The sequence below is a fragment of the Aspergillus melleus genome, assembly GCF_016097325.1.
Source record: "Aspergillus melleus strain CBS 546.65 chromosome Unknown contig7, whole genome shotgun sequence".
NCBI classification, from domain to species: Eukaryota; Fungi; Ascomycota; class Eurotiomycetes; order Eurotiales; family Aspergillaceae; genus Aspergillus; species Aspergillus melleus.
In genome coordinates, this window is record NW_025763376.1 from 3175990 (window position 1) to 3187675 (window position 11686).

Below are 11686 nucleotides of genomic sequence, written 5' to 3' on the forward strand. Positions count from 1 at the left end.
ATTCGCCGATCTAACTGTATAGTGTGTGCACACTCGCGCTAGAACCCTGAGGCAGCGAGGCAGCGAGGCAGTAAGACAATAAGGCGGCATGGCAACAAGGCAACACGGCATCTGGTCTACCCCGTTTTGTGTAATCAAGTATTTTCCCTTCCTCTCACCACGCACAATCGTCATTTGGAAGTCGCGCGAAGAATGGGTTAGTCTTCATTTTACGATAATCTGTCCTGTTCCATGTTGCCATGTCGAAAAGAGCCTCATGTAACGCAGTGTTGAAAGCTGGAATACACTCTGAGACATGGGGACAGAATCCCCTGTAGTAGCTCCTACTGAAGTGGGAGTCGACATTGCCTCCGCCAAAATTCTCGATGAAGCTGACTCTTTAGTCTCGAGTAGGAATTTGCCTGTACCCAAGAACTTTCTCCCGCGCAGACCCCGGTAAAATGTCTTGACAGGTTACGTTGCAACCTGCGGTGGCTGCTTATAGACTGCAGACTGCGACAAGGATAACGGCAAGTCAGACCCCAAAGTTCAACCCTACAGACTAGACCTGGATGATGTCGCCATTTAGAAAATTATAGCCTCGGCTGACAGGTGCTTGTTCTGCCCCAGCGCACCTTGCTTTCTGGTTGTTGTATCCCGGTCTCCCCCAGCTAGCATTTCAATGGCCCGGAATGCGTGGTGGAAGACGCAAACTGACGGGCAATACAATCTACAGCGTGCGAAAACCGCCCTGGTCTAAGATTAAGTTGGCTCATTAGGCGACATGAACAGCAAATCTTGTGTGGTGAATAAGACGAGCCAAGAAGCCCTGCATGATTGCTAATGCGGCCATTTCGACCGAGCGAACGCGATTGGAGGCAGTCCATTACCCATCGCCAATCTTCCACCAACTCTGCTTAATTTGTCAGGTGGTGAAAGCAGGGTACAATCTGCAGGTGTCATGAGATCAGTCACAAGCCTCCTTTCTTTCTCCGGACTCGATGTTGGTTGGGTCTTCCGTTTATACAACCTTTCCACTCCCGAGTGTGTTCCAGACTGCCGATCAACCCTCCGTGGCTTTCCGCAGACAAAGAACACCCATTTGCGATGAAACGGAAGAAGAATCACAACATCTGCCCTTCATCGAACCATCTCGCCTCTCGGGGATATTGAGGCTTCGCCCCAAGAAGGATGCCGCCACTCTGTTGGGCCAAGGGTACCATTAGTGACCGCTGTAACCCCACCGAGCGACCTTCATCTTGATCGAGGTTGATCGCTGATGATTAAATGGTCGGACATTATCGAGCGTCGCAGCCTGTGTCCCTTAATGTGCTCATGAGTCGTCATGCGGGTCAGGAATCAGCGACGATCCCATGGGCGGCCGGCAAGTTAACGCTGTCGATGGTGCCTCGCAGGGCATGGCATCAAATTCCCCTCGTTCGACCCTCCAATTGTCCATCCTGGGGTCGCCAAGGTGAGGGATCAGATATATTGGCCGATGCAGGCCATGTCGAGCAATGAGACGCAGGGGTCACTCTGTTGGTGGCGTCGCCTCCTCCAGTCCCAATGGACGCTGGACTTAATTTCCACCGGCGTCGAAGGAAGGGGCGAAATTCGGGACCGGAACAAAGCCATCTAATCGGAGATTGGCGATGCTGCCGTTTCACGTTAACTGCCGTTTCTTTGGCGCTTCCTGACGCCCAACTACGGTGTAGATGAGATGCCTCCCCCAGGGAGCCCAGCCCTATCCAAGGGGAGTATATTAAGCTCCTGGTTACTAGGAATCTCCACGGTTCTTGCTCGTTCACCAGCTTCTGCGAAGCATTTCATTCCTTTGCTTGTTTCGGTTGTTTTCCGCATTCTTCGTCATTCCTTTTCTTTCTCTTCACCTCTAGTCATTCTTTTACTTTTCATAACCGCCATGTTTCTGGATAAACATGCTTGTCTCCTGGCCGGAGTCCTCGGCATGATGGCTCTGGCTCCCCAGGCCTCTGCCGCTCCTTGGGGTCATTGGCACGACCGTCATCCTCACGGCTCTGGAGACCGTGGCGATGGAGGCCTCTCCAGCACCCCCAGCTTTACTCCTACTCCCAGCTCTCAGCCCACGGGTGTCTTCAGCATACAGCCCGTCGAGCCGACCGGTGTCTTCAGCGTGAATCCAACTCTGGGTGCCAGTTCGACTGCTGCGGCCACTCCGTTGGCCTCCGTGGCCTCCGTGGCCTCGATCAGCTCGGGTTCTACAAAGGGCGAAGTCATGATCCCTTACTACCTGTACCCCGCGGAAGGTAAATGGGAGCCTCTTGAGAATCTGTCAGTTTTTCCAATACACTCCAGATTGCCACGATGCTAACAGTGATAGTGTCACATCCAACCCGGACGTGAAATTCACCGTCATCGTCAACCCCGACAACGGCCCAGGTGGCTCTACCACTCTTCAGGATAAAAACTACCTCAGCTACGTCCCAAAGCTGGCTGCCCATAGCAACGTGCGCCTGATCGGATACGTCTCAACCGCGTGGGGAGGTCGCGACATCTCGCAAGTTCAAGCCGACATCAAGCAGTATGCCGATTGGCCCTCTTCCAGCGGCGACTCGTCCTTCGCCGTGCAGGGTATCTTCCTGGACGAGGGAGCCACTGCATACAACGACGCCACCGTCTCTTACTACGAGCAGGCTGCCTCTCTGATCAAGGAGAGCTCGGGTCTCGGTCCTGATAACTATGTGAGCATCATTCATTCTGCCTTCGGAGCATAGGCCACATGAGCTAACGTCGTTATAGGTTGTCGCCAACCCCGGCACTCCCCCTGATGCTGCCTACCTCAAGATGGTCGATTCTTCCGTCATCTTCGAGTCTCCGTACACCGAGTTCGAGAACGCCCTTTCCTCCAGTACCTTTGACAGTCTTAAAGACTCTACCGGTGGTGATCGCGCCTCGATGGTTTACAATGTCCCTGAGAGCGTTGATCTGTCTTCGGTCTTGGAGAAGGTGAAGGGCATCTCCAACCAGGTCTACATCTCCAACGTTGACAACTACGCCACCTACGACCCCGCTTGGGATAAGGTTGCTCAACTGCTCGCTTCCAGCTAGACCTTAGAAGACATGCTGAGGTCTTATCGAGCATGGTGGTGGGCGGGATCAGGGTCGATCCCTTGTTAGCTATCCTTCTCTCTTCTTGTATTCTAGACCTTGCTATCTTCACTAGATATATTGTAGAGCAATATATCGTTCGTGGTTCATTGAGTTTATTCTCGGTCATAGAGTAGAAAGGACAAGGGGCTGGTTAACAAAGTATCAATTTGTAAAAGTTTCAAAATCCCTGAGCTAAGGGCCCCATGAAAGAGGATACTGGTAGGCTGACTTGATCGATCTATGCTGATTCGTTCACACGGCCTCGTGGTTCCAAAGACGTGCGCCTAGGGCGAGACTAAGCCTAAAGCCTGCTGACTCAGGGCTTTTGATCATATTTGCTTTTCCAATCCCTTCGTCTCGCAATCCTTTCGTTTGGCCCAAATCACTAAAATCACGAAGGCATGTGGCTATGATACAGGATCAGGCTTCGGCATCTAGACCGAACCGATTAGATGCTCCCCACGTAAGAATAGCCCGTCAAATGGATCTGTCCCTTCAAGTGGGATTACGCGGCTTCGCTGTTGGTGTTGGACTAGGACCTTAAGGCTCCTTAATCCAAGCCCATCGTAGATGATACCATCCACTCATCAGCAGTCTAATCATGAGCAACAACGTTGTTGCGAGTTCTGCATCGGGAATGCAAAACCATACCTTTGATCGGGGGTCAATATTGCAAGCAGCACCAGACCACCCGCGCTCGATGCTCTTATTGTCCCGAAGCAGCGCAATACAGTAGATGGTTCAACCGAACAGGTGGCCTCGCGTACTTGGACCATGGGGATGGTTCTTCTCCATCCATTCGCGATTTAAACCGGGGGACTACGTGAGATTAAGCTACGTGACATCGGGTCAATAGGCAGTATCTTGTAAGAAAGTCCAATCAAATATATATGTACGTCTCTTCTTCACACATGTCGCGTGCATATCTCTCATGAGTCCGAGCAAAAATAAACAAAAGTATAAACGCCATGCCCTAAACCAGGTACCGGAAGCCCTTGACAACCCGCAGGGACTCGTCCGCCTCGGCCGGGTCCACCCCGTTGGGGTTGGCCTCGTTGGCGGCATCGCGCGACTCCAGCTTCTTGTTCAAGTTCACCAGGATCATTCGGAAGAGCCAGAAGCCCACGACGGCCACGCCAAACATGGCGGTCACGATGCCGTAACTCTTGCGGTATCCGTTCTCCGACAAGTCCCAGACGTACATTCCGGCGACGTTGCCCAGTTGCGAGAAGGCGTTAACCAAGGCCAGCGCGACGGCTCGCTTCGCGGGAGGGCGGGGGAAGGAGGAACTGATCCAGGAGTAGACGACGATGAATCCGGCATACGATCCAGCCTGGAGGAACAGAGCGACGTATCGGGCGGCAGTGTTGAGCGTGGACATGCAAATGATGAAGCCGACGAGACCCATGAGGATGGGACCGTAAATGTGCCAGACCTGTGTACCGAGAGTTAGTGAGATGGTCTATCGAAAGTAGGAGCAAGGGAGATGAATCAAAGTGACTGACCTTTTCTTGGGTTCGATCGGCGTGCCAGGCGTTGAGCAAGGAGAACAGACAGGAGAAAACCCATGGGGGCGCGCTCATGAGGAGAGTCGGAACGTATCCGAATCCGAGGGTTCCAGTAAGCGTAGGCTGTGGGAGGTAATGGTATTAGTCAAGATTTCAGAGGTATTGTAGCTGTAGGGGACTTACGAAGAAGGCATTGAATGACAGTCCAATCACGTACGCGGTGAAGGCGAGCATCAGCACGTAGATCTTGAAGTCCTTGAAGGCCATCATCAAACCCGAGAAGGCACCTTGACCGTCGTCGCTATCAGCCTCTCCCACGTCCTCGATGATGCGGAGCTGGGCCACGAGACGTTCATCTTCGGTGAAACCGCCGGTGTTGGTGGGCAGGTCGGGCAAGACGAAGCCCGAGATAATGGCAATGGTGATGGTGGCGGCACCCTCAATCCAGAAGAGCCATCGCCAGGCGGCATGGCCCAAGGTTCCTTGCATGTTGGACAGAACACCGGCGGCCACCAGGGAGGAGAAGGCGTTAGAGATGAGGTTACCGCAGAACAGGATGGCGTTTCGGGTGGTTAGCTCGCGGCGAGTGTACCACTTGGACAGGATAAGGAGGGCTCCGGGCAGGAAAGCGGCCTCGACGAAGCCCAGCAGGAACCGAATGACGACCATATCCTTGAAGTCCTTGGCATTTCCGGAGAGCGTGGAGATGACACCCCACAGGGTCATGGAGACGGCGATGTACAACGAGGGCCGCGAGATGCGGTTGATGACCATGTTGGAGGGCACCTGCATGAGGATGTAGCCCACGTATAGGATACTGAGACAGGTGGAGAACTGCGTATTGGTGAGATTCAGGTCCTCCTGCAGACCCTTGAGACGAGCGGCCGAGATGTTGTTTCGGTCGAGATAGTTCATGATATAGATCAGCACGAAGATGCTGCATCGCAAGTCAAGCTTCCACTTCAGACTCTTCTCGGCGGCCGCTCGACGAGCCGGGTCCAACTGAGGCAGCACATTCTCCTGGACTGTGACATGCTCGAGATTCTCGGTTTTCATCTTGTCCATATCCACCTCGACACCGGTGCCGACGGCGGATGGTTGAGTGAGCACCATGATGGTCAAGTTGTGGATGGTCGAATTCTCACACGCAGAACCCGAACAAGAAGAGAAAAGAAAGGACAGCCCGCATCAGATTAGCTCCCAGAAATCAGGCCAGGCCGGGGGGGGTTTATAATTTTATCTTCGACGAGCTAATGACTGGAGGAGCGCTTCTCAATCGGGGTGCAAAATTTCCCCAACGCAACCCTTGGGTTGGACCCCCACGCCAAAATTGCGGGTCGGACGCGGGGGTTCACCTCTTGCAGTGGGGTTTTTTGGCTTTTTTTTTCCTTTTCCCCTTCTAGTTTTCTTTGCCTCTCGCGGCATTTCCCACGGGGTGATGCGGGAAAGATTTCTGGGCACTGGAAGTCGTCCGATCGCGTTTCCTGGGGTCTGGTTAGACGAGGAAAATTCACAGAACTGGTGTAGGCTCTGGATATCTGGAGCAACTACGGAGTCCTTGACTTCTCTCGCCAGGGCATCCCGCGTTCGGGGGGTTAAGAGTTCCATCGGATCTGAATCTGCCTGCCGACAATCCCCGGGCCCGGCTAAGCACTAATTAGGGCACGCCGAGCCTCGTGCTCCCCCGTGTCTTTCGACTTCTTTTTTCCCCCGAAAAACATCGGGAACGACGTCAACCGAGTGGATCGTCTGACACACTCACCGTCTTTTTTACCCGAAATTGTCGCGGACGGGCTCCGGCTGGGTCGGCTAGATGGTTTAGTCCACGCCCATCCCCGCGCATTTCCCTTTTTGCACGCGGGGTTTGTTTGTTCGTTGTCTGTGTCTGTGTGGCCGTTACATCACAGCCGGAAGGATTAACGAGTTGACGAGTTGACAAGTCGACTGCCCGACTTCTAGTTTCCCAACTCTGCCATCCTTCCCGACCGACGTCAGCCTGAAATCACAGGCCCCGACCGTGATGACTCGGTTAGTCATGTGACCTCGGCAGACCAAAGCGGCAACCCCGCGGGGGGGATTTTGCATGGTTTGCACCCGCTCGTCAGCTGATGTGAAAATTCCACGGGACGTCACGTGCCATCCCTCATAGTAACAGAAATCCTATGATATTCCCTGTAGGTACTCAGGTGCATTTTATCCTGACGGTCTATGGTACTTTGAGTATCTTTCTCCACTTGTGTATACAATAATTCTTGGCTTCGCTTAAGCAAGCGCGTTTGCCACCAGGCACAACTTTATATACGACGCATATACACTTTTGTGTACACCCCGAAATATATTCCCGGGGATGGGAACAAGCTCATCACTCTGCGTCGTAACCAATCTCTCAGGACCACATAGTCACCTGGCCCATCATTTCCTAAGTAACCTCATTTTTCTCTTTTAATTATTGACGTACTAGTCTACACCGTCATCCTTCTAGAAGAATTTATCAATCACATCGCCCTCGCCGGATCTTCCTTTCTCCTCCCAGACGAGATGACCCGACTGATCGTCACAGAATCCCTCCTTTCTGAGCCCTGGCTCCACTTCCCCGGCTTTCCGAGTACGTAATAGGTTATTCGAGAAAGCCGAGTCAGACCATCCGCGACTTGGCTGTTTTAGGCGCTTTTCTTGCAGTCAACATGGCAAAATGCAAATACCCCGAGTTCAGACAACGTGCAGAATATGCCCGAACTGTCTCCACCCGTCGTCAATGGGGACCCCAAGCCATACGGAGTACGTCTTGCCTTCCTGCATCACTAGAAGAGTTGGCCGACATCAAGGGGTGGCGGAGGACCGCTCCGACGATCTGCCGGTTTCAGAAATAGGTCTGGACCACCAACCCACGGAGACGTTACGGCCACAATCATTGTACTCGGTGTTCGGCTCGCAATCCAAGATATATATATCGACTAAAGGGCACGAGAGGGTGGGTTATCTTGTTCAAACATCTGAGCTGATCGGCTCCGTGGACGCGCTCGAAATGGCCTCTCCACTCCGCCACTAGCTTTGTAGCTTTAGGGGTACGACTGCACGTCCGCGGAAAGAACTGTCAGCTGCGACTTTGGCCCACTTTCACCCCCGGCAATCACTTGAGAGTTGAGGCTGGAGAAGCGCATTGGGGTCGTTCTTCACTGGTTCTGCGGAATTCCGATGCCATTCGAATGCCCCTTCCGGGAGCCACGAGAAAAAGTCCTGACCCAGTGCCAGAGCCGTGAAACATATAATTTCATGGGCAGTAAAGTTTCATGAACAGTACAGATTGGAGTTCCGGTGTCGATTATCCCATCAAGGCTGCTAGAAAACAACCCCAAACCAAGGTCACCACGAACAAGCCCCTTCTGTGTGTAAATGCAAAAGTCCCTTGCTTTATCGGCGTCCAGCTGACCCCTTCCTACACTCAAACAGCAGCCATCCCTCACTTAGTCTCGCTAAAGATGCAAGGGATCATTTACCATTCATCCTTGTCAGATTCTTGGGCTGGTAGTATCTTCCTGCTGGGCTTATCTGTGGCGCCAAGACACGCAACAAAAATCTCGCGCGGAATGAACAAACCGTGCGCCCACCCTCTCTAGGTTGGAGTCCGGGGAGCCTGAGAGCCGAGTTGTCAGATTTTGGATGAATTGCGAGCTGCTTCTACTTTGGACACGGAAGATGCAGGAAACCACGCTTATTATGCGCCAAGGTCGCATTTGATTCTGCCGGTGACATGGGCACCCTCAAGGCTCGCGGGGCTTTCGCTGGTTCTAGCCCAAGCCGAGCATTGGGGCCGAATTGAGTGTGCGAAGACTGGGCTCTCAGAGAGATGGAAAGGTTTCAAATCTGATTGTGAGACATGTCAGAGCTGCTCTCTTGGATGGGCGAATGCCTAGTGTTCACCGAGTAGGATTGGAGTGACTGTAAAAGCCCAATACGGGGTCCAAAGGCGTGCTACCAGAATGCTCGAGGGATATATTATCTCCTTCCTGTTGACCGACAATCATTACGTGGGATCTGATTTGATCCCTGATCTTGCGCCCGTGCGAGCCTTTGCAGCTCTGCCCGAGATCCACCACAACATGAACCCGGTGATTTGATATTTGGAAGGTTGGGGTGCTGGGATCTCCCAAATGATTCTCTGACCATTTGCTTAACCGAATATGGACGCACCGAGGGATGACTGTTCTTGCGAGCAACGAAGAACGAGCGGTATGAGACGGCAGAGGCGAGATAAACGGCGGTCTCTGCGTTGAGAAAGTGCTAGAAAATCAACCAGTTTATATCGACTACCCCGTGTTGCATGAGACCCGAGGCTTGAGTAATCACAAAGATGATGATAACGACTGTCAGGTAGAGAGAGCATGCGAGCATGACCTTTTGCATCCAGTGGACGCGAATATTCCAGATGATAGCGATGGGGATGGCAAGAACTATGATCGTGTTCAACACGACATCAAGGGACGAACAGCGTTTTTGGGTGCTCACTGAATAAATCGCCAAAGATGTCCAGAGCAATATTGACGGCTGTATGGAGGACAATAATCTTCGGGCCCAATTGTACACAACACTAATCTCCGCCCAGCAAGCCGCAATGTAAAGTGGAAATGTGTGACTTACACTCTCGGGGATCATTGGAATATGGACAGGAAATATATCTAGTCGCGAATCCGTAGCCCATTACACCTGTTGTTTATGCAACCACGGCCCACCAAGAGATCATCCAGGTTGGCAGGCGATCAATCATTCGTTTGAAGAAGAAAAGGAAACTAAACTTGATCGCATTGAAGGAGGCCCATCCCAGCATCAAGCAAAAGGTGTAGAATTTGTGATAATGATACGACATGTTCATCCAGTTTGGAATTCTAACAGCAATCCCTTCCTGCAATGCCGATAGCTTGAACATGCGACCGAGCACCTCGCTATACATGACCGCGCTGTTGGCGATCAATAAACCCAAGGCGAGGATTATGAGCACGTCGTCAACTTCAACTCGTTGCCTTTGGACGCGAAAACGAATGATAAACCGGACCACCACACCAAGCACTGCCAGTGCAAGACCGCAACCGGTTGTAACTAATGTCTGCCTCCTAGCTCTGCTCTTGCACGGTCCATTCTTGGTGCCTGAGGTGAAGGGAGACCTACGAAATAAGCATGCTTGTGGATTCGTCCCACGCCATCTTCGGAACTCATTCTGACGGGTCTGATATCCGTGAAACAGCAGTGATATCCCGTTTGATAAACATACAATCGTAAAGATAACTTTAATAAAACGTTGGGATGAGGAATGAAGATCGTTTTGAGGTTGGGAGCGCAGTCAGCGACATTTCTTATAAGGCCAAAGTCCTCTCGACATAGACTTGGATATCATACCATTACTTGCCAAATCGTAGCTGAACGCAGAGGATTGCTGGGCTTGGTCCATGTATGGTTTTAGTGCAGTCTACTGTGTAGTTCTGTAAGGAGTTGGGGGCTGAACGCAATCCTCTTGTCTAAAGCGACCAGCTGCCACCAGAGTCGTCTCCGCTGCTCGGTTTCGAATGGCGACAGACCAAGCCGGTACCCGTCTCGATGAAGACGAAGATGAATAGCCATGCGTACGGCGATGCCTATCCAACAGGACAAAGTCCGCGTATCTACTTCTCGACCCTCGCTGAGCTATCATAACAAATAGTTAGCGAGAGATGCGATGCGGAACAAACCATCCGAAAACCCGGGGGCTGATTCTTACAAGGTAGAGCACAAAAGCCTGCAACACCATGATATTGTTTGATTTTATTAGCCCGGCGTTTAATAGCCCATGTTGACAGGCTTCGTTGAAGCGAGCCACCGAGAGCGCCTTCGGTTCCCCCAGGGTGGTTGTGACCTCGTCATCTGTCATGGATTTCACAGCTACGAGGTAAATACAGAACATGAGAGCTTCCAGCGGCCTACTAGCCTGCGCAGAATCGACACTTGCATCAACAATCTTTGGTTGCAAAGTCGGAATATGAGTGATTTTTAAAAGGGGGTTGACGTTGTTGATATAGACCTGCCAAAGCTGGAAAATTCGAACTCCCGGTGGATGCAGATGTGTGATGGTCGATTCCGAGGAGCCTACCATAAAAGGGAACCCCTCACTCTGGTTAAGAATCAAATTCAGGACATGGTGGTCGCCATTATCGCGCTTTTGGCAGACACACTGGCGTAGTTCCTTCCCCTCGGACACTGTTACGCCGGCAACGTCGGGCTCTGTGTCTGAAGAGGCGGGCTCATCCTTATTGCTCATGACGGGCTCGAATTCGATTCCATGTTTATTCAGAATTATCTCATACTGTCAGACCCTTTCGAATAGCTCCCGTCTCCTTAACTTCTTCTTCCTCCTTTTGACCGGGTGGGGGGGGGGGGGCGCCTTTGCACTCCGCCTGCGCGCGAATGCAATTGGTGCAGGGCTTTTGCTGGTCACAGCGAACTTTCCGTTGTTGGCATAGAACACAAGAGTGGCCTCGTGTTAACGTCATGGTCGTGCGATGCTCATTCATCCACTGGGGACGGAGCTGAAGAGATTCAACGACGCGTCGGGGAATTGAGAAAAGTGGCTTTTCGGTCCCGAGCCCTAAGTCTAGCTAAGGAAGACGTCGCAAAGGCTCCCGAGCCGATACAAGCCTATAAATCGCCCTATACCCTCTATAAATTGCCAGGATGGAGACGACTGTGTTTGTCAGTCTGTTGGCTTCTGATCAGGTTTTGCTTCGTTAGGCATCCTTTCTCTGAATCTACTCAAATCGACCAATTTGACTCCCAACCTCTCACCACGCGTTGTCATCTGTCCATAGAATCAACGCCCCTTGCGCAAATCCAAATTGGATATAATGATTCGAAATAAACTAACAGATTCCAACTATGAGGCACAAAATAACACGGAAGGGGTGTTCAACTCCGGTGCGCTCGACATTGAAAAGGGCCTCGCATCCTCACCGTCGGCATCTCAGTCAGGGTCAGCCAGCAGTACGACAGACACAGAATACCAACCCAAATCGTTCAGTTTCTGCTTGATTATGCTCTGCAATTTT

The 11686-nt window shown here is 51.9% G+C and overlaps 3 protein-coding genes across 3 annotated transcripts; 1 reads left to right on the plus strand and 2 right to left on the minus strand.

Moving 5' to 3' along the window:
- Positions 1–1900: 1900 nt before the first annotated feature.
- Positions 1901–3066, plus strand: LDX57_012058 (uncharacterized protein; the record flags this gene model as incomplete). The annotated part of the gene is made up of 3 exons (XM_046093791.1): positions 1901–2289; positions 2339–2699; positions 2758–3066. The coding sequence occupies 3 exons, from the start codon at positions 1901–1903 to the stop codon at positions 3064–3066; spliced, it is 1059 nt and encodes a 352-aa protein (XP_045949769.1).
- A 902-nt stretch (positions 3067–3968) lies between these two features.
- Positions 3969–5857, minus strand: LDX57_012059 (uncharacterized protein). The gene is made up of 3 exons (XM_046093792.1): positions 4800–5857; positions 4614–4739; positions 3969–4543 (listed from the first exon to the last, which is right to left on the minus strand). Exons 1-3 carry the CDS (start codon positions 5727–5729, stop codon positions 4082–4084), a joined length of 1518 nt encoding a protein of 505 aa, XP_045949770.1. The 5' UTR covers positions 5730–5857; the 3' UTR covers positions 3969–4081.
- A 4206-nt stretch (positions 5858–10063) lies between these two features.
- On the minus strand, positions 10064–10977 carry LDX57_012060 (fungal specific transcription factor domain-containing protein). The gene is made up of 2 exons (XM_046093793.1): positions 10366–10977; positions 10064–10292 (listed from the first exon to the last, which is right to left on the minus strand). The coding sequence occupies exons 1-2, from the start codon at positions 10900–10902 to the stop codon at positions 10068–10070; spliced, it is 762 nt and encodes a 253-aa protein (XP_045949771.1). The 5' UTR covers positions 10903–10977; the 3' UTR covers positions 10064–10067.
- Positions 10978–11686: the final 709 nt, after the last annotated feature.